Raw genomic sequence first — 27,039 nt, forward strand, 5'->3', positions numbered from 1 at the left:
AAACCCAAGCCCCTCACCTGGTTCAGATTCACTGATGACACCATGGTCTGGATCAAGAGTGAGGACACCCTATCTACATTCCTTCAAATCCTCAACACTTTCTCCTCATTAACTTCACTTTGTCCTCCTTAATTCAGCAAGCTAACTTCCTCAATGTTGACCTCCAACTCAAAGATGACTACATTTATATGAAAGCTACCAACCCAGCAATGCTTCCACTTCAACAGCTGCCACATGTTCCATACCTAGAAGTCCCTTCCATATAGTCTTGCCACCCATTACTGTTGCACCTCTAGTGATGAGCAGTCCCTCACAAAATGTGCCAAGGGCCCACTGAGGCCTTAACAGACCAAAATTACCTTCACAAACTTGTGCAGAAACAGATCCCCCATGCCTCATCTATCTAGCCACCCATCACCTTCTAAAGTCCCACTATCTGGCCACAGAGGAGCATTTCCCTCATGGTTCAGTACCACCCAAGAATGGAGCATCTGAATCACATTCTCCTCAAGGTCTGACTACCTCTCGTCATGCCCTGAAATGAGGAAGCTACCTATGAAAGCAGTCAGGTGATCTACAAGCTAAGCTGCAACAACTGTGCTGCATTCTATGTGGGCGTGACAACAAACAAGCTGTCTGTCTACATGAATGCCCTTCAACAAACTGTGGCCAAGAAAAAGGTGGACCACCCAGTTAGTGAGCACTCTGTTAAACACAGTGTTCTTCACTGCTTTACAGCCTGTGCTATCTGTCCTTCCTACCAACACCGACTTTTCTGATTTGCACAGGTGACAACTATCCCTGCACTATATCATACATTCCCGTAACTCCCCTGGCCTCATCGTTCGTTAGTTACTGTCCTTCACCTACCTATCTCCAATTGCCACTCCAGAGCTACACAATCTTCTGTTCCAGCAATGCACCAACAGTCTTCTTACTTCTGTCCTTTTCTGCAACCCCTCCCCCACCTTCCATCTAAACTCCTGTCTGCACTTAGCTGCCACACCACCTACCCGCTACATCCTTGTATGCTTTACCCCCACCACCCATACTGCTTCACCCATCACATGCTGTTGCTTGCGGTCTGACCATGGTGCCCAGAGACAATGATTATGTGTGTGTGTGTGTGTGTGTGGGTGGGTGTTGTGTGTGTGTGTGTACTCCAGAATAAGGACTTTTGGTTGAAAGCTTATATACTTAGCAATGTTTTTGTTTTGTCTGTCTGTGACTCAACATCTTAACTCTATGGTGAGTAGCAGTCCATCCTTTTCATAATATTGTCATACAAATATTTTCATTTTTAAATCTTATGGTCAGTGAAAAATCATTATCATGTTCTAAATGTTACATGGTGAATCTACATATGTCTCTACAGAACACAGACAAATAAATAAATTGTTTATCCTTATTCAGACCAAATTTAACACAGTAAAATCAGCAGAAACTTGCTACATTGTTTAAAAACCTGCTACTTTGACAATGATATTAAATAACTGCAGTTTACTACAAGTTGCTTAACTATTCAACCAGATTAATATTTATTGCAGAACAACAAGTACCTACATAGCATAAGAATGTTGGGGAGGGGGGGGGGGGGGACCTTGTTTACAATGAACATTGCTACTTGCCAAGCAACTAATAATTAGATAATCCAATAATTTGTATACTGATGGTTAATAGAATACAATTTTTATTTTATTTTGAATTTATTGGGATTCCCAATTTACAGTTTTATGTCTGATGAGAGTTGGTTGAAAACCTTTGGACATGAATAGTCCACTCTGAACATATATTATTTGATCAAAAGTATCTGGACACCTATTAGTAGATACTAATGGTTGGTGTGCCCCTCTTTCATGATTATAATGACTTGAACTCTGTTAGGGACACTTTTAATAAGGTGCCTGAATGTTTGTGAAGGAATGACAGCCCATTCTTCCTCAAGAGCAAAAACCAGAGAAGGTAGTGATGTTGGGTGCTGCTATCTGGAGCGAAGTTGATTTAACTCAACCCAAAGGTCTTCCATTGGATTCAGGTGCGCCCTCTGGGGAGGCCAGTCCATTTTAGGAATGTTATTGTACACAAACCATTGCTTCGCAGATGCTAGTACGTGAGAGGGTGCAATGTCATGCTGATACAATCAGTCATTGTCTCCAAATTGTTCCTCTACAGTACACACTACACAATGTCATAAAATGTATTCATATCCTTCTGCATTCATCATTTTCTTAAGTGCAATAAGGAGGTCACATCCTAACCATGGAAAACACCCCAATACCATAACACCGTCTCCTCTGTATGTTACTGTTGCCACTACACATGATGGCAGGTAATGTTCTCCAGGTTTTTGGCAAACACAAATGCTGCCATTGGATTGGCACAGGGTATGGTGTGCTTCTTCACTCAGTATCAGTCATGCACTGTCCAGTGGCATTGCTCTTTACACCATGTTAAGTGTTGCTTAGCATTGACTACAGAAATGTTTGGCTTATGAGCAGTTGCTTCACCATTGTATGCCACTCTATTAACTCCCTGCACGCAGGTGTTGTGTTATTTGGACTGATAGTAACACTTTGGAACTCATGAGTGACTGATTCCACTGATTTCATGAGATATTACAACTGACCTCCAAACTGATCAACAGTCCGTGTCCGTCAGTACATGAGGTCTGGCTAGTCTTGTCTCAGCTTTGGTTGTTTATTTGCATTTCAACTTCATAATTGCATCACCAACATTTGACTTGGGCAGCTTTAGAAGGGTTGAAATGTTCCTGTTGCTCAGGCAACATCCAAAGACTAGTCCATGTTCAAACTCACTGAGCTCTACTGATCTTCCCGTTCTGCTGTTACTGCTTCTCTTCTGACAACACAATCCTTTTACGTTGGCAGGTCTGCCTCTCATGACATCTAGTGTTCAGTTCCACATTACAAAGGGGTCCTGGGATACTTTTAATCAGATAGTCTATTTCTGTACATCCTTGTAAAGTCCTGTTTTCTATTATCTTTTCCTATTTTTGTCACATACAGGAAGACCAGTGAAATATAACATCTGTCATTCCATCCACTGCTGCCCAGTAACTAGAGGCCTTTTCAGTCATTATATGTGTGTAAAATCATATTTAGTGAATGAACCCAGAATTACTTATACATTTTGCTAATCTTAATAAGATACATTATTAACCATTTTTCATTATCAGGAAGTACATGAATAGCAATGTAAATGGTGTAAACAGCAAGGAGTCTTATTTTCATTTCCTGTTTCAGTACAGTATAAAGATCATTAACCCCCAAGAGACTGCTTGCATCTCTTGGTTTTCAAATTAACTGTAGAAAATTTAATCATATTAAATCTTGTGAGTCTGAACAGTAAATTTTTGTATGTTATTGAACACTAAAAATAAGATGTCACCAATCAGGCCAAATTCATGCACCTTTATTTTAGATTTTGTTATCTGCTGTCGGAGTCTGTTAGCAACTTCACCAACTGTTCTCCCCATATCAGTTACAGTTGGGACTATGCTTGCAATCTTGCCATCTTCATCACCTGAAAACAATGAAGTCTATTAAAAGTCGTTTCAGTCATTCAAATGTTTGCATATTTGTACTACACTAGTAATGATGTCAGCATCCTAACTGAACTCAAGAGTACAATGAAGAACATAGACACAGTGAAATGAGCTTCAAAATACTTTATTCAAGACAAGTGTAGGATAGCCTTTTAAAGAGGTAAAAGTATTAATCAATAAATTTTTTATGGTCAGGCAGATAATTAAGACATGATTTTAATTTGTAAATGAATTTAAAAAGATTCATAATTTCCAACAGCCTTTTTATCAGTGTACCTACCACAAATACTTCATACTCAAAAAAAGATGAGTGTAGTGAATGTGGAAATTCTCATCCTACCTATTCTCCTTCTTTTGTACATTGAAAATTTGCTTTTACTTTTAACCACAGATGCCACTCAAGAGAAAATACATTAGCAAGTAAGACTCCTGGAAACAATGAAGAAACTTACATGCAATGATTGAATATGAGGACTACAAAATATTGTTAATGCTTGATTTTGTACAATAAATAAGTTTTTTCTGTAATCACATGACAAAAGAAATAATAAAAATACAAAAACTCTTATATTCACTTCAGTGGGTTACAGCATTGGAAGATTCTTTGAAGAATGTAGAAAAGTTTTTCCCTAGCAACTTACTGAAGTGTTGACTATACTTGTTACACACAAGGATATGATGGAATTTCTCAGATGAGACTATCATTAGGGCAAAACTGCTTAATTTTAATTCAAGCATTTGTAACTAATTAATGATACTATAGAACTGATTTATATTTTTTTTTCATCTGGCACCAGACAAAAAGTTAGTGGAAGTTATCTAATTACTTGCTAATAATTATTTCCTTTCAATTTTTTTCTCTTCTGTGAGATGGAAATCTGAAAGGTGAAGTTTCTATTGACAGTCTGTGTGTATCTCTCTGCTGCCAATGCTAACAATAAACTTTTTCTTTTCATAACTGACTGTATTACACTTCCACATTATTTCATTAGTTATTTATTTATTTTTGCATTTATACATCCACTACATAAAAAGGGGTATTGGACAGATGTTATAAATTGGAGAGGAATTTCTCTTCTGCCTTTCTCATACAAAATTCTGTTTCAGTGTCTCCTGGGCCAAGCACAACAATTCGACTACAAAACTCGATACAACCTTACTTTAAGGCTTTGAACCAAATAGATCTCACTCACAACAAATTTTAGTTCTGAAACTAATTCTCATGCAACAAAAAATTTGAAATAAGAATATAGTTTTTACTTTTATAGATGACAAAGACACTTATGACTCAGTGGGCCATAAGTCTCTGTTCCAAATTCTGAAAGAACAAGGTCCTGATCTAAAACCACTGCAGCTATTAGTGAAAAAATAAATGGTATAAAATGTAATGCAAAATTCAGGGCAGAAATTTTAGAATTTGTAAAATGAAAACCGTAATGAGACTAGGTGATGGATTCTCTCTATTACGTTTTAACTGTGTCTCATCAAAAGTAACCAACAGTGACAAAAACTGAAATCAGAGCTTAGAATTGATGAACAAACCAAATTAGGAAGTAAAAATAGTAGGTAGACTGTTTATCTTTTGCAGATGACCTGGCAATTCTATGTCAGGACACTGAAAGAGTGCAAAAACAAACATAAATTATTAAAGAAGCAGGAGAAAGAATATGTAAAATTATTTGAAAAAATAAAACTCATGTCTAGCAACTACCTGGTGAACAACATTCTAAAAGCTAAATATGGGAAAATTGAGAGTACTTCTTAATTCCGGTACTTAGGTGAAATGAATCAGGCCTAGAAAAGATTGGTTGTGAAATTTCTTGTCACAAAATTGAAACCGTTTTCAGACTTATGAAAGACAATAGTAACAAAAAGCGCACCTCAAAATATACCAGACTGAGACACTACAACACAGTCATCACACCAGAGTGTCATGATGGGGATTAAATACACATTTTAGACAGAAAGGACAGTGAAGAAATTCAAAAGAGAGAACAAAAAGTAATCAGGAAACTTTAACGTCCAAATTGTATTGAAGAACAAACATGCACGCTAAGAAGAAATAAAGAAATTGTTAAGTATATACAAACATCTACTTGGATATGGGAAAATGCATGCTGCGATCCTAGGCACGTTTTAAAAGAACAGAACCAATCAGATTTACTAAATATGTACCATGGCAGATTTCTATGAAACTGCTGTAAAGCTGAAACTGAAACAATAAAATGGATCAGAGCAGATAAAAATGACCCGAAATAAATATAAATAATACAACTTGATATACCAGACAGAAAAAAAATAGGTAAAAAATTAGTGACTAGACAGTAGGCCTTGCAGAAAAACCCAAGAAACTCGGAACAGCTTGGTTTGATAAGACGGAGAGACCCCAATCTAAGATAATGAAAGTAATATGGGCTCAAAGAGAAGTTAACAAAAACATGAAAATGCCACTTGTTGTACATAACATTGTACACTAGGGACCAAATGCAAATACCGTATTTACTCGAATCTAAGCCACACCTGAAAAATGAGACTCGAAATCAAGGAAAAAAAAATTTTCCCGAATCTAAGCCGCACCTGAAATTTGAGACTCGAAATTCAAGGGGAGAGAAAAGTTTTAGGCCGCACCTCCAAATCGAAACCAAGATGGTCCATTGTAATATGAGACACAATTTAGGTTGAATGAATGACGATACAGCTACAGTAATTTTGTTCGAGTCGTAAGCTTAGCAGTTAAGCTTTCCCAGGTAGCCACTGCTATGTGTCAGTTTTTTTTTTCTTTATTGTATTTCAATTCCCCATCGGGGCGGGCTGGCAGCAGCATATGCGCTGCTCTTCAGCCGAAAGACATAGATCAAAATAATAGAAGACATTTAAAAACAGCAAAGGAGAGAATAAGGTGAACATAGATATAAAAAATGGGGAACATCATGGAAGGCATTAGACAAAAAACGGGGTGACTGTAAAATGGAGATAAAAAACTGTTTAAAAGTAGCACACACAAAAAGCCACACACTGCGACGATTAAAAGAACACAAGGCACAGTATGACTGGAGCATAAAGGTATCGACGGATGGCATAGCACATAACGTAACACTGACGGCGAACCTCAAGGCAGTACACAATTAAAATCACACCTCTTGACGCACAGGAGAAACAGCACTAAGCACAACACTGATATGGCACACTGATGATGATCAATACAGAGGATCTGCCAGGCACTAGGAGATGAGGGAGACCTGAAGAAGGGGGGGGAGGGGAAGAGATGGGGGAGATGAGCGGGAGGCGCGCTGAAGAGGGCCAGGTAGGGAGGGATGTGGGAAGGAAAGAGGCAAGTATGGGGTGCAGGGTCACAGGGGAGGGGAGGATGGAGGAAAATCCGCTCTGGGAGAAGGAGGGAACAGGGAAAAGGGGGCCCTGGGGAGGGGGGGGGGACAAGGCCAGGCTACAGTTGGAAGGAAGGGTAGATGTCACGGCGAAGTTCGTCATCCGGGAGGGGGAGGCGTTGGAAATTGCCCTGATGAAGGAGATGGAGGGTGTGGAGGTGGAGAGAGGGAGGGATACAGCGATAGAGGTGCGGCAATGGGCGGGGGGTGGAGAGGAAGGAGGAAACCAGAGGGTGGGGGGGGGGATCAAGCCTGCGAACAATGTAAAGGATGCGGAGATGTTGGAGGAACAGGAGGAGGCGGGGGAAGGGGATCAGTTCATACAGGAGCCGTGTGGGGGAAGGAAGGCGGATACGGAAGGCAAGGCGGAGCGCATGGCGTTCAAGAATTTGGAGGGCCTTGTAAAAGCGGGTGGGGGCGGAGATCCAGGCAACGCTGGCATAACAGAGGATATGACGGATGAGGGATTTGTAGGTGTGGAGGATGGTAGAAGGATGCAATCCCCATGTCCGGCCAGACAGGAGTTTCAGAAGGCGGAGGCGGGAATGGGCTTTCTGCTGGATGGTCTGGAGATGAGGGGTCCAGGTGAGGTGTCGGTCGAGGGTGAGGCCAAGGTATTTCAGGGTGGGGGTGAGCTGGATAGGATGACCATAAAGGGTGAGGTAGAAATCATGGAGGCGAAAGGAGCGAGTGGTGCGGCCTATGATGATTGCCTGGGTTTTGGAGGGTATGTGTCAGGCGCTCCGTCCGTATTTATACGGGTACCCTTCCTTTTTCACGTGCTTTGTTTGGTTTGAATTAATTGCTTGTTTTTCTTTGATCTGATAAGTGCTGTTCTCTTTGTTATAGGTGTTGACGTCACTCTAAGCTGAAGATGCTTTGTCGCATTCTAATAATGAGTGTTTACAGCCTGTCGTTTATTAGCTGCGTTCTTTGATAATGATCGACAAGAACCAAATAATAGACTGCGTATGATAGAAGATGATCTGAACAAGAGTTTAGCGAAAATTTTTCTCCGTTTGAAAATCTATGCAGGCGCCTCTTTAGTACATTACAATCTGCACAGAAATTAGAGACATCTTAGACTTAAAAATCTAGTCAATTGCCGTGCTTCATTTCTGACTGTATCACTATTACGCATAAGAATAATACGAATATAAACATGACATGTATATTCTTCCGCGTTTGCTGTTGTCTCACTCTAGTTTCGTAGTTTATTAGGCAGACAGAATTTAAATGAGATAGCAGCAAACATGAAAGAACACATGGCAAAATGTTTATATTCGTATTATTCTTATGGTGAAGAGAATACTGTGTGTGATTCAAAATTCTTAAAAGTTCCTATTAGCAACCGTCTCTTCTCACAGGTAGGAAAAAATTCAGAACGCAGAGTTGGCCATATAGACAAACATCCCTAACAGTCTTGCCAGTCGGATTTTTGTAGTACGTTGAAACGCTGCAACATTCGAAGATGAACAATACGCAATTTGTATTTACTTCGACGGATAATGTATGAAAATGCAGTGGTCGAAACTCGGGGCGAAGTAAAAAAAGCTCGTCTTCCACTTTTTTTTTTATTTACTGACGCAGAGGTTTTGGCGCCAGTATTTATCTTTGTGCCTGCAAAGCATGCCTGTATAGCGCTACATATATTCGACGGTAAGTTCTGGCGGCACCTACCAACATTTTTCAGAACTTCCGCTTACTTTGCACTAGAGATGGGCAAACTGAAACACGTAACTGTTTCGAAACAAATGAAACAGTACAACGAAATGTTTCGATACGCTGTTTCGAAACAGTGAAACAGTTTGTGTTTTGTAATCTAATAAACCTACATATTTTAGCATCTTGAATGTCTACTGTATAAGTATGTCCACATAAACACAAATAAGGTGCGAGAATGCTAATCATATCGCTGAAAGTCTTGGCAGTTTTGTATTTCCTGCAGCAAATGCGCTGCTTTCGTGTCGTCTGACTTTCATACTTTTCAATTGGCTGAGGACAGCCATAGCTGAAGACAGAAGAACCACCACGAACGGAACTGGAGATGGGAGCAAACTGCAGAGACAACGGATATGCTACTGGGATTCCCACATTCCGTTAGTATGGGTAATATACCCATCCTGCTAATTTCCATGCACACAAAGAGAATCATTGTGGATAATAGGCACAGTGAGTATAGACTCATGAATAACGCCAAATAATTCGAATAAATAACAAAATATAACAAAAAAATTTTGTCTTGCAAGGTGTTTCGAACCGTTACTATAAATTCACCATGTTTCCCAGCCCTTCCTGTTCACTATTACACTATCAGTGATATGTCAAACAGATTGCTTGCAATTGTACCTACATCAGATTTATGTATCTGTCTAATAACTGTCACTCTACACCTTTTTTTATTCAAAATGTTGTAGGCTTACTTGCGTTTCTTAATATGATTACTGTACATGAACAGAGAAGCGTATGTTATAAAAAAAACTGTAATTTAACTGAATGATTTTCACATATTTATCATCTTGAATGTGAATAATATGCGTTGTTTTATTGTTTGGTTAGTCTTTATAAAGCAGATGTTAGCCATTTCGGAACAGGACAGTCAGCTAGAAACGAAGCTTTATTTTCGGATATCTTAAGCGTCATGCTATTGCTTGTCAAAAAGATTTCAACACTCTTGAAAGTGTTTCATGAAGTGGTATGTTGTGCCCAGCCCGAATCTCGTCCGACGCAGAGCGGAATGAAATATCACTGTTTCGATACAATTAGTCCGTTCTAAGCACAGGTGGACTGAAACAGCCTTCTTTTGAAACAACGATACAGTTTCTGTGTCTGGCTCGAGATCGAATCTGGTCCGGTTATCCGAGACAGGTGCGGAATGAAACACCATTGTTTCGAAACAGTGAACCACAGCTGTTCCGAAACACTGAAACAGTTCCACATATCGATACACTGTATCGAAACTAGAAACAGTGGCCAAGTCTACTTGCACTCGAATCTAAGCTGCAGGCGGCTTTTTTGGATTACAAAAACCGGAAAAAAGTGCGACTTAGATTCGAGTAAATACGGTAATAATAATAAATACTTTTATATGCTTGTGAGATAAACTGTGGGTTGTGAACCATTTACAGCCCTATTCAGTCAATAATTTGACTGTATCTAGTGTAGTCTAGTTTGCTGTTTTTATCAGTATGCTCATACCAGTACCAAACACATTTTAAAAATGATGTCAGTATACACATATCGTCCGCTCGTGGTCTCACGGTAGCATTCTCGCTGCCCAAGCATGGGGTCCCGGGTTCAATTCCCGGCGGGGTCAGGGATTTTCCCTGCCTCGAGATGACTGGGTGTTGTTGTGCCATCTTCATCATCATCATCATTCATCCCCATTACAGTCAGAGGAAGGCAATGGCAAACCATATCCACTAGGACTTTGCCTAGTACGGGCCTCCTGCATCGTTCCCTACGTTCTATCAGGAGTATGGGACTTCATCATCATGATCATACACATAACAAATAAATTTATGTAGAATGCATTTTATTCATCTTGTAAAGTACAGTTACAAATCAATTACTTTAAAAAAATAAGCTTATAACAATTAACATATTTCAGCAGGCATTTCTGCATTTTTACGCATGATCAACTTAACAAGAACATATATAACACTTAACATTTTTCCACTGTTGTATTAAATAACAATCTTTTTAGTGGGTAAAACTCCATATTTAACAGATTTGTGTTATTTAATTTACTGTAAATTTTTAATCCCATGTACAATGGTGTTTGAGCATAAACTTTTAAATTATGAAAGGGAAAAAATTGTCAAGTCAGTTTTGATTTTTATAGACGAGAATAAAAATTTCATAGATGTACACAGAAGACATGGTTAATATTTTTAATTTTTTAAATAATTGGCAACACGGTGTTCTTTTTTGGACTAAACATTATTCTTATTATTCTCTCTTGGAATGTAAGTAATCTCAGGCTGTTCGTGGAGTATCGAACTGTAGTCTCAAAGTAGCTGTGGTAGACTATCTTTCTAGTATCCATAAGGGAAGAACCAGATAAGACATTCATTGCATAAGCTAAGCTGTTTAGTTTGTTTGCTAAGAAGAGTACAAGTGCCTTCCAATTTAAATTTTTGTCAAGATTTAGACCTAGAAATTTTACATAACTTGCTTCAGTCATTTCTTGATCACCATGCACTATTTTTATAGGAGATGCTGATGATGTTTTAGCACTGAACTGCACTAATTGTGTTTTTGTGACAGTGAGTTTTAATCCATTTTGCTGAAACCATAAATCTAGGTTTCCCACTATATTTTCCACTGTATCGTGAATTTGTTCTAAATTGTCATTTTCAATTAAAACTGAGGTGTCCTCTGTGAATAAAATGGAGTGAACATCAATGTTTACAGGTAAATCATTTATGTACAGCAGAAAAAGGTAAGGCCGTAAATTTGAGTCCTGTGGGACCCCTGTACAAATCTTTTTCCAGTCAAAGAATGATTTTTTTCCATTTGTATTTAGAATTACTCTCTGTTTTCTTTCTGACAAATAAGATTTGAACCACTGCAATTCCATGTCCACAATCCCATACCTCTCTAGCTTGTGTAGAAGTAATAAGTGATTGACTGCATCAGAAGCTTTGGTCAAATCACAAAAAATACCTGTGACCTTTTTACCCTTGTCTAAAGGAGAGCTTATCTTTTCAGTGAATTACCTGATAGCATTTATTGTATTTTTCCCCTTTGAAATCCAAATTGTTTCCTATAAGTAAGTTTTCAGGGTGTTTTGCAACAATCCTTTCTATCACCTTAGCAAAAACTGGCAGCTTGGAAGTAGGGCAGTAATTTCCCATGTCATCTGGTGAGCCTTTCTTGAACAACGGAAAATTTTTATAGTCCTGCTGTGTGCAAAGTGTTGTGAAACATGCAACCTACCTTCAAGTTATGCACTAGGTATAATAAGTGAGAGTATATGGCAATGTGAAACACAGATAGAAGTTATGCTAAATGTTTTAACTTGTACTACAATGTAAGTTATTTCCAATACATATGACCTACATTGTGTGTGTGTGTGAAATTGAATGATTGAGTCACACTAAGTAAATAATGCATGTGACTACTGATGTTCTACCTGTTTCATGACAAATAGCATGTTCTCAAAAGGAAAAAAAAAAGAGTGACTGTCACTAGTACAGTGCATCCTCTGAACATCAATAAATGGCAAACTTGGCTATAAGGCCACACAGTTGAAAAACATGTTAGTTCTCAATGAAGAATCAATGGCATCTCTCAAAAAAATATTAATCTGTACATATTGTCTTGTTCTATTCCCCCTGTAAAAAATAGATGAATACTTAGGTAGAATATACATATTATTTGACTAATTATCCATGAAGGGTTATAGAGGCATTTTATTCTTTGGGTATTCTACACTACTGGCCATTAAAACTGCAGCACCATCAAAATGGCATGTAACAAAAGTGAAACTATCTGTTGTGAATTTATCTTCAAACTGCATCTTGTATCAGTACTGAGAATTTTACGCATCAGTCGTGAAACATGTGGTATATTTATAATGACATTTTTTGGAATGACATTATCCCATTATCAACTGCTATAAAACCAGTGTCAGGTTTATGAAATAAAGTACATGGGGCAAGAGGATAGAAATTTTAAAGTAAGGTTTAATGATCATAATAACAAAGAGAATGGCTCAGCAATAGAGGCAAAGCACCTCAACAATGAGATGGATTCACTCGGTAACATCACAGAAAAGCATGAGGGTATTGCACATTGAAGACAAAGGGAGGTTGCTGTCAAATTTAGAGGAAGTTGAGATATTTTGTGCTTTAAGACAGGAATGCATCAGCATATTCAATGAGAAGACTCAATGTCCAAGGGGCAGTCTTGGCTCCACTTTAGTGCTGTTCTCTTTGAGAAGGAGCCACCAACTTATTCTAGTTAGCAGTGTAATATTTTATGTTACTTATTCTACACAGAAGCACAAATTGCAACATAGGTCTAGCATTGGTTTTAGAATTTGCTAGGACTTGATACATAATGTTCAAATATTTTACAATAGACAGGAACATCACTGAGGACTGTGATACATACAGTCTGGGGTAGTACTATCTTTGGTATGTGAAGGCAGCTGCAGTTAGTTTACATCTGAGCCTTGTGAGAGTATGATACTCAATATAAGTTGAGCTTGGAGCAGTTTTATTGTTTTACAATGCATTTTTTGTTGGATTTTTACTGTTGACATAGAAGTTTTAAGGTATGTTATAGTACAGCACATATAAACACTTACATAGTCATCAATATGTGTAGTATTACAATGTATTGATTTGTTTTCTTGCTTTACAGCACTCAATAATTGGATAATGTAGACCCAAAACATGTTGACTGTCACAGGATGGACTGAATCTGACAGGTCAGATGTGGGCCAGTGTGAATGTTTGTTGGGGCAGGTAGCTGTCAGACTGCTGTGACAGGTGAGCTGAATGGAAGTGAAGGTGGCTAGTAAGCCATGAGGCCCAGTGGTCATCAGGATTTTTCCAGGCAGGAAGAGGGGTGTGTTCTGGCAATATGGTCGCAGGACCTGTGATATGGATTGTTGTCGCTAATATGATTTTAATGAAAATACTTTAAAATTCATTACAAGAATGCTAGAGAAAAACCAATGATAGTTTTAGAACCATGGAAGTAGGATGAGCTCACTGAACAATAAATTCATGTTTGAAGCTTTAATAGTTAAAAAGTTATTTACATTATTACCATTATTGTTTATAGTAAATTGTAACAACTTAATCCATCAAGAAAGTCACAGTCATGATACACCAGATGAAAGAGGTTAATGCTTGCAGTATAATGAACAGATTAAACAACTATAAAAATGTTATAAACAATTTAATTTGTTTACATAAATAGTGCCATAACTATGAACTCACCCACGGAGACACAAAAGAATTTATCACTATGAGTTTCTTTCCTTGATGTTCCAAAACTTTCAGCGTATATTGAATTGTGGTTGTGATTTTTAAAATAGGTCAAGTTACTGTTTTGAACAGAATACGAAATGTGGTGATTCAAGTGTTTGAAATTTGTTTCAAATTGTTAAAATAATATATAAAAGATCAAACAGTCCATGGGCGTAATGCCAGTTCATAGTGTCCAATCGGCACTATGGACCAGCAGTACACCTGTGGACTGTTCGAGCAAGAAATATGCTCGGAGAAATTGAAGAATCACAATATATAAATGAGTTTGTTAAGAGATTGGAAAATGACTGCAAAGATTTTCATATGTTTTATCATAAGTAGTTATATGAAATTGTTACGAAAATTATGAATGGTGGTCGAGATGAAAGTATTTGCATTGAATTGAGAAGTGGTCATATGATCAAACATTTAAATAAGCACGCGGGGCAGAGCTCAGAGTCTTTTGCCTGTCATCTTGTGTCTGGAGTGTTGGTGAGGTATTTCATCTTGAATTGGTACTGCTATTGGCGGTGTGTATGCCGTGAATGTTATTTTTGTGTACTGGAACTTGTATATTGTGATTTAGTGAATTCTGCTGGGTGTAATGCTACATCTGCACAAAGTAGTGCCAAAATTTGTGCTGGTGATAGACATGGTTCAGGTATTCAGTGAGTTATTGTTGGTGACCACCATTCACGTACATTGTGCTTCTCTAAAGAATAATTAAAAGGGTTTCCTGTAAAACTTAAAGTTAATATGTTTTGAGCAATGTTATCCTTCAGCATTTTGACCAACAGATTGAACCTGAATATATCTTTTAATAAATTAGTCACTAATGTCTCACAGCTAATATAAGGCTTTGGCGTTAACATTATTATGTTGCAATGTTGGGTTTGGCTACCCCCCCCCCACCCCCACCCCCACCCCCATTGATGTTAGCAAGCCACACCCAAAGTTAATGGCTGTACATTACCAACAAACTTGGGAACAGGGGGCAAACATCATAATTGCATTGGCTCATCCTGGATTGAGCTGCATGTTATTCTATTGATATTTCAGATTGGTTGTGATGTGACGTGCATGCACACAGTACAAGAGACAGTCACCTGCTGGACTTGCCTTCCACAAGACTTGCTGTAGTCCATAATAACTATAAGTACTTAAGCATAAAATTTTTCAATAAGTTACCATGCTCAGCTCGTACAGTACCACTAAATAAATATAAGAATACATTGCAAACCTGGCTAAAAAACAACGAATTCTATACAAATGAAGAATTCTTAGAAACTAATCATCAAAATATATGTTTTACCTAAGTTATGAAGAAAATATTTTGATATTATTTAAGCTAGTTATTTACTGTGATTCTTTTCTTATGTGTGTATTTAATTACTGTATAAAACATTGTTTTACATAATGCTGAAGAAAAGGTCTTTAGTCCCTTTTCTCCCCTTTTTGTAACTATTTGAATATCGTACTGAAACTAAAACCCTCTGTAAACTTTGACGAAGCCAATTGTATGAAAAATACTGAAAGGCTAATAAAAAAATATTCTATTCTATTCTAGTATCCAAGCTGTACTAGTGACCAGTTAGGGTGGGAACTCATGAGTTTCTGTACAGTGTGGCAGTGTGTAAAAGCAGCAGCAGTAATAGTGCACTTAGTGCACATGATAAGCATAATAGCAAGTGTCAGTAACAGCAGCAGCAGACAACAACTACATGGTACATCGCCAGTGAAGCAGTTCTTACGGGCAAAATCAATGAGCTGCAGAGGCGGTGTCTATATGGTATCAAACGTGGGTGGCACTACATTGGCACTGAGCTGCAGAGGCAGAGCCTTCACATAGTATCACATGCGGGCAACATCGCATTGGCTCCAAGCACCAGAGGCAACGGCTTCACACACAGTCACGTGAGGCAAATGGCGGTCCATATAGAGGGCAATATTGCATCGCCATTGGACGAAATGCAGAGCAGCAGAGGCTGCATACGTCAACGTGGAAATGCAAGTTAACTACAGTCAGCAGCTGCATTGTAAATTTTTCTCATAGTCAGCAATGGCCAATGAAATTATTAATTTGCAAAGTGACTGTGGGTCAGAGAGTGCAGGGAGTGATGTTAGTAGTGATAGCATTGCAGGGAGAAGGAAAGAAATAGATTGGATGCCAGGAAGTTATCTGTATGCATTTTTTTTAATACTGAGTAAGAAATTAGAAAAGATAGTTTTACAAATACAAATGGGGTGCATAAAATCTGAGATAGTTGGAGAGTAGATTTAAAATAGGAGAATGAAACTGGGAATATAAAAACTGAAATAGGCAGGAATATAGGTTCAAAATTGGAGGATATGGAATTGAAGCTTGGTGATGTTAAAGTGCAGTGAGTGGGAAATTTGATCAGCTAGATAGTAAATTCACTGAAATTACAAATAAGGCTGAAAGTGCAGTTAAGATGGTCAAGGGAGTTATTCTCAGAGTTGATGAGGTAGGAAAGGGATTGGTAGCCAAAGTGGAAACTGTAGAAGATCATCCTGTGGGAGGAACTGAGGCACAAGAAAGGAAATGTATAAACTTTGAAATACAAACAAATGCAGAGTTTAAATCAGTGAATGTAGGCATTGCTGATTGTTATAAAAGTATAGGTGAAAAGCTGGATGGGGAAGTTAGCAAAAGAGAGAAGTCAGCAAAAGAGAGACACAGATAAATGAATTAAAGGAATCAATAAGTGATGTAGCAGCTGGACAACGTAATTTAATAATGGGGGAAGGATTGTGTACAAAACCCTTCGGTGGAGACAGTAATTACCATGCAGTGGACTTCTTGGCTACATGTAAAGATAATTTTGTTGCCAGCACAGTGAAATGGCTAAAATTAAATTTGTAAAGAGGCATTTAGAAGGGGGAGCTCAGACACTGGGTAATCAGCATGTAAAGAAATTTGTTGATTCCAGGACTTCTGAAATAATGTTCTTAAATACTGGGGGCAAGATAACCAAGTAAGATTACAAAATGAATTTTTGAATGACTCAGGGTATAACAATGATTAAAGAGAGGAAGAGACAATTTTGTGCAAGAGAATTAAATAAATTAATATATTTGGACTGGTCATTGGAAGTGCTTACAGAAATGTGTACATTAGAGAAGGCTTCCAGAGTCATTGCAGTGGGAACTCATACGCAGCACTACTGATTCTGTATAAGAGTTTCTAGATTTCATAGAAAACATGGGTAGTGGGTAGGGCTCTGTGTTACACACCAAAATTTGCTGAGCACAGGGATGGTAATTACAGCAATAATTTCAATGAAAATCATAGGTATGGATGAAGAGATGATCAGAGTGGGCATAATAATCATAGTGGGAATTGGAGATACAGACAGCAGGGAGATAATGGGAATCATAATGAGGGAAGGGAGAATTTTGAACAGAGGAGAGAGCAAGTAAGGCAATGGCGAAGACATGAGAGTGCACATGGTGCAAAGTTCCAGAGCAGACCATTAGAAAAGTAACAGGAGCCTCACTCAAGGTCCATAGTGAGGCTAATGGATATGCAATGGTTACACGGAAGATAATTGGCTAAAAACGGTTCAAATGGCTCTGAGCATTATGAGACTTAATTTCTGAGGTCATCAGTCCCCTAGAACTTAGAACTACTTAAACCTAACTAACCTAAGGACATCACACACATCCATGCCCGAGGCAGGATTTGAACTTGCGACTGTAGCGGCCGCGCAGTTCCAGAATGTAGAGCCTAGAACCGCTCAGCCACTCTGGCTGGCAGAAGAGAATTGTAGTAAGAAATAAAGAAGAGAGATTGCTATATGCAACTTGGATGCAACAATAGGTAACAAAAATATGTGCGAAGGGTTTAATAAATATAGTAATTAGAACAGGAAGCAACAATATTAACAATACATGCAATATGAATAAATGTAACAATGATGATACTAGCTATTAAGTTGGGGAATTGTCTGTCAGAAATAGAATGATTGGACTGAAAGATCATGACAAAATTAAGAGTTGGTTTAGCTTCAATGAAAGTTACAGAGAATTCTGAAGCAAAGGCAGTCACTTTGCCAGAAGTAGAAACAGATATTGATGTGGCCAAAGTTAAGTGTGGTGGATCAATGTATCAAGTAATGTGAAATATCTGTACTAAGAAGGAGTCGGGCGGCCTCTTGTTTACTGTTGAACTGTGTAATTGACTTGTGTAAATGTGTTACTTATAATTAAGCATTATTCATTTAAAGTGGTGTTTACAATTTTATTTTGCTATGAAATCCAACTGCACCCACACTTGCGATCCCACATTACACATTTTCCGAGAACTTCCATGGTTTGAGCAATTTCTGTATACAAAATAACTCAGGACAATGTGGCCAACAATGACTGCTAAGACACAGCAACCAAATTCATCTACCACATCATAGCCTGTGGTCATTTCTCCCATTCTGATTTGCCACCATGTGCTTTGAATCATGTGAAATTTAAAAATGATGAACAATTTGCTTTGTCACCAGCACTACTCTCTCAACAAACAGCACAGACAGTAATCATTGCTGCACTAGTTTCTACACCCCATGGACATATCCCAGAACATTTTACACATCGCATTGCTCTGTTTAGTGGATTTTCTGTGCACAAACATTCTGTGATGTTGCATGACCTGTTTCTTACATTTCTTGAGCCTAACCTACAATGCAGACCGCTGCCTTGCTACAACACGATGCCATATTGCTGACATATGCACATAACCTCATCTGATTTGACAACAATTCACAAGTGTTGAACGCAGTGTAAAAGTAGCAGATCACGAACAGTGAACTTTTACCAATAAACAATCTGAGTTTCACTGTTTCTGCCTCATCTGGTGCTCCTATATTGAGCAGCTGCACCTGAACCTGTAAACAATGCACTGTGCACTAAGTTGTGCATTCCGAATTTTTCAAAGGCCATGGCCATTTCTGCCGTGCTGTTCATGTATTCCACCATGCTTGCTATGCTAGTTTATATGCATGTACCCCAAGAACAGTATTAAGTATAGTGCCCAGATACAGTACGAGCCTCTACAGTCTTAACACCTTCGTCAGTGTTTGCTCCATCTGTACTGCCATCTTTCTTGGAACATTTACCATGACTGCCACGAATCACTAAGGCCCCCCAAAGACATGGTTTTCTCTAGTGGGCATCCTGAATGTCCATGGCATCCTATCGAATGAAACATGGTTCATCACATTGGTTACAGCTCTGCATGAGCATATGTATTAGATGTCTGATCTCATCCCTATGGCACTGTTGAGGGACCACAATTCTTGAACAATTGTCAAGAACCCAGCAACAGGCAATTCAAACATAGTGCCTGGAGTATCACTCAGCAAGCTCACACCTTCTCAACTTTGGCAAAAGATTAGAACACAAATAGACATTTCATGCCTATCCGGCAAAGCTCTGTGGTCACTTTGGATAGTTAAAATACTGTCAGCCATCTGCCTACAACTCTCATCTCATGGTAATGACCCAATAAAAACATTTTAATGGTGATTTCATCAACGCCACCTATGGTTGGCAATCCTGTAAACACTTCAGTATGCAGTTTCACACATGGCCACAGGAGGTCATGCCAGTTGACAACCTCAATCAAGTGGTACCTGAAGGTGGTGGTAGAAAGCCTACTGCCCCCACCACTACAGCTCGCCTGCCCTCCAACACAGCCTCAACTGGGTCCATTGCTGCAAAGACAGATGTTACCCCTGGTTAGCAGTCACACTCCTTGTAACCTCTGTGTTAGTATCATGTCAACCACAGGGATGCGGTTCAAAGTGCCACCTGCCTTGCTCATGGGACCCAAATTTGCCCCGAGGGATAAATTATGCACATCATCTTACGAACATCCTACAGGGTGCCTATATCAGCAAGTCATCTCATAATAAACAACTACTGTCAGGCACACTGTACATTCATGACCTCATCATGACATGCTCTTCCTGGCCGTCACTGGTGCAGATACTAGTTTTCTACCCCTGGAATTGTCTACTGTGTCACCTCCACCTTCTGTCCTGACTCTGTGAGTGGCTAACAACTCTTTGCTTAAGGTCTATGACACTACTCATTTGAATCCCAAATTTCAACCAGCATTTGGTTTTCTTTGGACATTTAACATGGCTAACATCGATGAACCTGTGTTAGGCGTAGACTTCCTGTGACACTACCGACTCTCCAGACCTTTCAATGGCCACACTGTTACAATATTCCTCCAATCAACACATTGAGGGCTCCTTCATAACAATGCCTATGCATTCAAGGGTGATGACTACTGCCTCTCTGCCACAGTTAGCTGAACTCATGTGTCTCACTTCTGACTTTGTGAATTCACTGCTCAACCAGTGACTTGACATCACAGCTCTACCTGTATGTGCAGGAAATGCATCGCTGCAAGCACTCATCATCAACATGTCAGTGGAACTGGTATGTGCATGGAAAAACACTGCTAAACTCCCATCATGGACACCCATTACTGCACATGTTGTACACCCAAATCCCACAACTACAGCCATGGCTATCACTAAGAAGGTTCATGTTGAACTGCCATCCTGCTCACATGGCGAGCAAACTTCTTCCTCCACAACTAAGAGCTTCAACAACACATCCGCTACCGAGGCAGACACCACCACCTTTGCAACAGTTTGCAGTTTTCTCCCTCCAAGCCTATACAAGTCTATGCCAACAGACCCACTGCCAGTACAAAGCATGCTCACCTCATCAAGTGACCGTGCCACACGGTAGCCGATCTGGCCTCTGCACCCACAGCTGACACGGACCATGCCCACATCGCTCTCAACAGGAGTCAGCCTTCCTTGCCTACACTTCAGGACAGCCCTACTCTGTGTGTGACATTGTCCCACACCCCAGAATGCCTACTGCTCATGTTACTTCAAATCCATAGAGAGCACGCATTAAGGTTATTAGAAATGAACTTGCAATAGGCTACGTATCACCAAAGGACCTCCTGTCCATGCGAAAGCATGCTACTTGTTGGTTAAGAAACTTTGCGCTGCATTCAGGAATTGTTAAGCTTAGGGATCGTATGGCCTTCTGCTAGCATTTGGTCATCACCTATTCATCTCATCTCCAAAAAGGACTCAACTTTCAGACTTTGAGAGGATTAATGCAGGCTCAATGCTCACACCATTTTGACAATTACATCCCTCTCATTCAAGATTTTGCATTGCAATTATGTGGTGCTCGGCATTTCTGCATCGTTGACCGTTGTAAGGCACATCACCAGATTCCAACGTACAAAGATGACATTCCTCAAACTTCTTTTATAATTCACTTTGGCTTGTTTGAATATTGCTTTATGCCTTACGGACTCAAAAATGCAGCTCAGACATGGCAACGTTTTGTTGACTCTTTATTTCTCCAGTTTCCATTTTGTAATGCTTATCTCGATGACATTTTAATTTTTTCCAGCTAAAGAACATGAGCAGCACCTTTTCCAAGTTCTCCTCGTACTCTCAGATAATGGTGTAGAGATAAATGATGACAAATCACAGTTGCGTCTGACAGAAATTACTTTCCTAGGCCACACTGTGAACTCTAAAGGCATATGTCCCACGTCTGAACACATCAGTCACATTATGAGCTTACCACTGCCCATCGCTTTTCGTGATCTCTAGTGTTTCTTGAGCATGATCAATTTTTTCAGGCACCACATTCATCATGCCACCTCTCTTCAGATGCCCCTAACTGACGCCTTACGAGGCAAGCGTACCTCAGGCAATCACGAACTGATGTGGTCCCAAGGCACAACTCGAGCCTTTAACAACTTGAAAATGGATCTCGCTAATGCAGTCACACTAGCTCTTTCCAGCATCGACGCCCCAATTTCAGTCTATACTGATGCAAGCAATATCGTGATCAGTGCTGTGCTGCAACAACATGTAGGCAAGACCTCTCAGTCGCTACACTTCTTTTCCAAAAAACTGTCTGCTTCTCAGCATATGTGGTTCGCCTTTGATAGGGAACTTATTGCTGTCTGCGAAGCCACATGCCATTTTTGAGAGGCTACCGAGGCATGTGGCATACTATTTACATGTACCACTGTCCTCTCATTGAAACACTACCTAATCCTGCCAGTGACCTCCCTCTACACTGATTTCAGCAGATGGAATTCATCAGCTTATGTATGACAGACACCCGTTTCATGAAAGGTGCGGATAACATTGCAGCAGACTACATGTCACACATTCATACTATTACAAGCCTTTTTGACCTAGCAGAACTTATGTGACTACAAACAACAGATCTTGAGGTGCATTTACTAACTAGAAACAGCTCCACCACCCTACACATCTGACCGTGCTCTTTCACTGTGATATGTCAACAAACACACCACAGCCACTCATACCTCTTCCTCTTCACCAGACTATCTTTTCTTCGCTACATGGAATAGCTCACCCTAGCATCAGAGTGATGATTCGCCTCATCACTGAACATTTCATCTGGCCAGATATTAAGAAAGACTGCTATGAGTTGTCTCAACCATGTGTATCATGCCAGCATACTAATGTTGGTCAGCACTCTCAGCTGCCTCTTGGACACTTTGCGATTCCAAAGGGATGTTTTAAACACATACGTAGGGACCTCCCTGGCTGCCCACCCCCTCTAACGGCCACTGCTATGTTCTGTTAGTCATTTACTGCATAACACGGTGGATAGAAATGGCCCCTTCGAACGGTATCTCGACAGATACTGTAGCTCGAGCATTCATTACCTGCTGAGTCACCTGTTGTGACTGCTCTTCATCCATCACCATGGATCAGGGCCACCAGTACAAATCTTTTCTCTTTGACTGCTTGAGCATTCTATGCGGTCAAAGCAATTTTGTATGACACCTTTTAACGCCGTCCTTTGTTATGCACAATTGGAAGACCGTTAATTGTAATAAATGATCACAGATTTAAAATATTGTTAGCCAGGTCTAGTGGTAATTATAAATAAAAATTACTCATCTGGTTTTTGAGGATCTCCTTCAATCCATTGCTTGAATTTCTTCTGTTTGGAAACCAGTTCAAATGTAAGTCCTGTGTGCTAACATGGCACAACTTCAATTGGGAATATCATGTAGTGTGTTTAAACACACAGCTAAGTTCACTATCAATTTGGTTAAACTCATGGTTGAGGATAATATACAACAGCAATGAAATAACTTCTATTTATAAGCACTATGATGAATGTCCATATAAACATGTCAAGTAACTAACTCTTCAAGTACACAAATGAAAATGTTCTCTCCAGATCATGGGGTTGTCTGAAATTTACATACTATTTACGCCTGAAAATTCACTTAAATATAGATAGAATTGGAAAATGTCCACTTAGGTAATACACAAAATTATGCACTGTACACAGGTGATATTATGTATCAAATTTTGGGAAACAAGTGCCCACAGATTTCAATAATTCTCCTGATATCTTTCACACACTTCAGTGAAGATAGGATTTATTTGTTTCAGAGTTCTGGGTCATAGACATCTTTGTAACATTTCATGGTGCATTCTCGACTGTTTACAAGTAGTTCAGACACAAAGAATAGTATACATATATTACAGTATCTTCAAGGTACTTACAAAAATCATAAAATGTTATGCAGCGTTTATGGAGTGTGGGTATAGTATTCAATGGCAAAGTAGTCTTTGTACCAATTAGTATTTTTCAAGAATCACCCCCATACTCATACCTGGTTACATAAATAACAAAATATCAAAGAAAAAATGCAATACCACTAAGATATTTACAAGTCATTGTGGGGGATATGGTTGTGTTGAAGCACTTCAAAATTAGAAGTTCTGTACAGATAAATGTTGATCATTACACATTTCAGTAAGTCACTGTATGGTTGTAACACTTGGTGCACATCAAGCAGAAGACGAATTCAGTATAAACTCTCCTATCTGGGGTTACATGTTTCACAAACTTATATACCTCATCATGTTTTCAGAAAAGTAACAAAATAACTCCCACCTCTATTAGATTTTCAGAAACAGTAGCAGAATAGTTACATGACTCAAGTGTATAGTCTGATACAATAAGTAGTTCAATTTATAAAGCCTTTTAAGTGCTGAATAATCAACCATCAAGTGTTCAGACATGCCGTCCTGACTTACCTTTCAGTGTAAGTAAAAAAAAAATTTGGTAAGTTCAGAAGTAAACAGTTTTCACTTCCCATTACCTTTCAACAGTGTACAAGTATGTAGTGGTGTATAGGTATAGTTATTAATTTACTAAAAACATTCCCCAGTTTACTTCCTATTTTCAAGGTTCATGTTCTTCACATTAATTACCAACAAGATGCAGATTATTGGCATGTTGGCTAATTACAAAAGATGTCACACTTCACATACAATCAACCTTTCTGCATAAATATAACTGAGTATTTACTTGCATCTGTTATTTCAAATCAAAAACAACTTACATTACAAACCTTGCTGACTGTGTGTCTCTTTCATACACTTCCTCCACAGTAAGAAAAGACAGGTTCCCTAACCAGTCCCTACCTAACATCATTCCCCTCATTACATTACTAATATACCAATACTTTGTGGCACCGATGAGGTCGACAACAACATCAATCTGAGTATCGTCTTTGAACTAAACTAAGATTATCTTTGGGTGAAACCACCAAGTTAGTTCTTTGTAAGGCTTGCTTGTGTAAAGAGGTGAATAAATGAACTACTGCAAAATGGGAGTTTTGTTTGGTGTAACCGACCCGAACTCCTCCCTCACTGGTGACCCCGACATGATAACGTCTTCCGTTTTCACTGTTTTACTGTGTCCGCGGCCTCCACATCGGTTATTTTCGCGTGTGTTACTTTGACACAGCATTTGAACAATGGCTTCAGCCAGACGCTTAACGCCGGATTTTGTGATTGACATGCATCATGTTGCGGGCAATGTACACCCGCCAGGACTGCAACACGATGCCTCTCACTCGACGATTACGCCGATTTCGCAGAACGTTTTCAAGCCTGCAACAGTAAGTGAGATTGGGAGTGTGCCTGACTCTGGCTATCAGACACCTTTTTTCCTACCACATGTGCCCTCCCTCATCGACAGTGCAGTTACCTCTTACAGATCTCTGTGCAGTGCGGGACCACTGCTGATTTTTGCAAATGCTTCGTTGGACAACCTACCACCGCCAGGACAACGATTTGCCATGCCACAATCCGTGCAGTACCATGCGGATTCCTGCCACGTGGCCGGAACTGCTTTGTTCACAGCTCAACCTCCTCAGCATCCGACCACACGAGCGCCTGCCTCGGTTTAGCATCAGCACATGCCTTCCTGCTTCAATACCTCTGCCTGCAACAGGAACAATAGCTTGTTATCTGTGCCTGACCTCCATCTCCGTCCCACTGCTATGCCTCAGTGTTTTGTGCCACGACATTCACCTCATCCGCACACCGTTTTGAGTGGATAGACTATGAACAGTGAACATTCACACATTCCGTCCGACGTTTGACAACATTTTCCAGACTGCACTTCTGGACAGCTCGCACCTCCGCAGCCTCCCTGCAACACAGGTGGCTCTGACTCTGATCATACATCAACCTTTCCGCTCAATTGCATATGTTTTCAAACTTTGAACTTTTTCTCACCTGTCGCCCCCGCACCGGCTTCAGTCGGGCTTCCGCCACCGCTCTCGGCACATCTCGGTGCCTCATCCACGTTGGTCTTCCGCAACGCGTCAATCCGAAAACACCCGCACCATGTTGAGCTTCCGCAACTGCAATCAACACATTACAGTGCTTCACACGTGTCGGCCTTCCGCGTCGCGATGGATCACGATCAACCACAATGCATCACTTTCGCGCTGCCACCCGACCAGCTGTCATCGCCACATCCCCTGGAGGAACACTTTCCTGGAATACTACAGCAACAACAGCTTGTTTCAGGCATGCCCCGACGAATTCAACTCAACCTGTTCTTCCGAACATTCTACAACACTTACCGATGCTGCCGCCATTTAATCCCGACAGGGCAACAACCTGGTTCAAAATTGTGGATGAAGTGTTCAACCATTACAAACTTGACGAGTCAACCAGATTTCTATGCCTTATCGCCCACCTGCACGACCAGGAGGACTTGATTGCTGACCTGGTCAACGCCCTGGACTCAGCTACCCAGTACACTCTAGCCAAAGCGACAGTTCTACGTAGGCTTGCACGCTCAACTGAGGCAGCAATACGGCAAGTGCTCCACATCGAGCAACTAGGCAATGACAAACCTTCCCAGCTCTGGAGATGGATACATTCCCTGGTCAGCGTAGATCTATTCTCTGATGCAGCTCTCCTCACCATCTGGTCAGATAAACTATCTCCTCACATCCGCTTTGCTCTGGCTTAAAGGCGTCCTGAACCTGTCGAGCAAAGAATGACGATTGCTGACAAGTTACACGATGCATCACTGCTCCATTTCGCCAGCCACTGCCTGCCTGACAAGTCTCAGGTTCAGGCTCATCGCCCTGCGGCCAGACGCGGCCAGGGCCGTACTGTTCTGACTGTTCCGCTCGCCCCGGGAAGCAGTAAACAAACAACTGAGACTTCACCGGCTCTTCCCGTGGTCACGCCCCCTCCTGCAACCGAACCTGCTGCGGCCACCGAACCTCAGCCATCGCCACTGGCAACGAAATTTCTACAGGAAATGCTACTGCACTACCCACACTGTCACTTCCATATATGATTTGGTGAGGCGGCATGGAACTGTAGACCACCCTACTACATCCCAAACGCCAATTGCAGGTAGGTTCGGGTGACGCCTGCTGTGCACAACATGACAGGAACCCCCCAGTGCTCCATTCTGTCCGGGAACGACCAGATAATTGTGGACGACTTTACATTAAAGACATTTCGTCAGTATACCTTTTTCTAGTGGACACAGGCGCCGATGTTTCACTGCTGTCCACATCAGTAGCGTCGTTGAACATCCGCTCTCATCATACTTCACTGCAAGCCGTGAATTCAACTAAACTAAAATGCTCGGGTTCAACCTCACACGTCTCACTCTCTGTAAACTGCAAACTCGAGTGAACTTTTTTAGTGTGGGA

The 27,039-nt window shown here is 40.2% G+C and overlaps 1 protein-coding gene across 3 annotated transcripts in view; it reads right to left on the reverse strand.

Moving 5' to 3' along the window:
- Positions 1-1,785: 1,785 nt before the first annotated feature.
- LOC126236472 (uncharacterized) overlaps positions 1,786-27,039 on the reverse strand; it is a 51,893-nt gene continuing 26,639 nt past the window's right edge. For 2 of the 3 annotated variants that reach the window (XM_049945825.1, XM_049945808.1), the window contains exon 4: positions 1,786-3,543. In XM_049945825.1, the coding sequence (XP_049801782.1) occupies positions 3,344-3,543 (200 nt within the window). In that variant the 3' untranslated portion in view covers positions 1,786-3,343. Of the gene's footprint in view, positions 3,544-25,591; positions 25,720-27,039 lie in introns of all 3 variants that reach the window. The other variant, XM_049945816.1, reaches the window with a different exon arrangement.

This window comes from Schistocerca nitens, chromosome 1 (genome assembly GCF_023898315.1).
Source record: "Schistocerca nitens isolate TAMUIC-IGC-003100 chromosome 1, iqSchNite1.1, whole genome shotgun sequence".
In the NCBI taxonomy this organism is placed as follows: Eukaryota; Metazoa; Arthropoda; class Insecta; order Orthoptera; family Acrididae; genus Schistocerca; species Schistocerca nitens.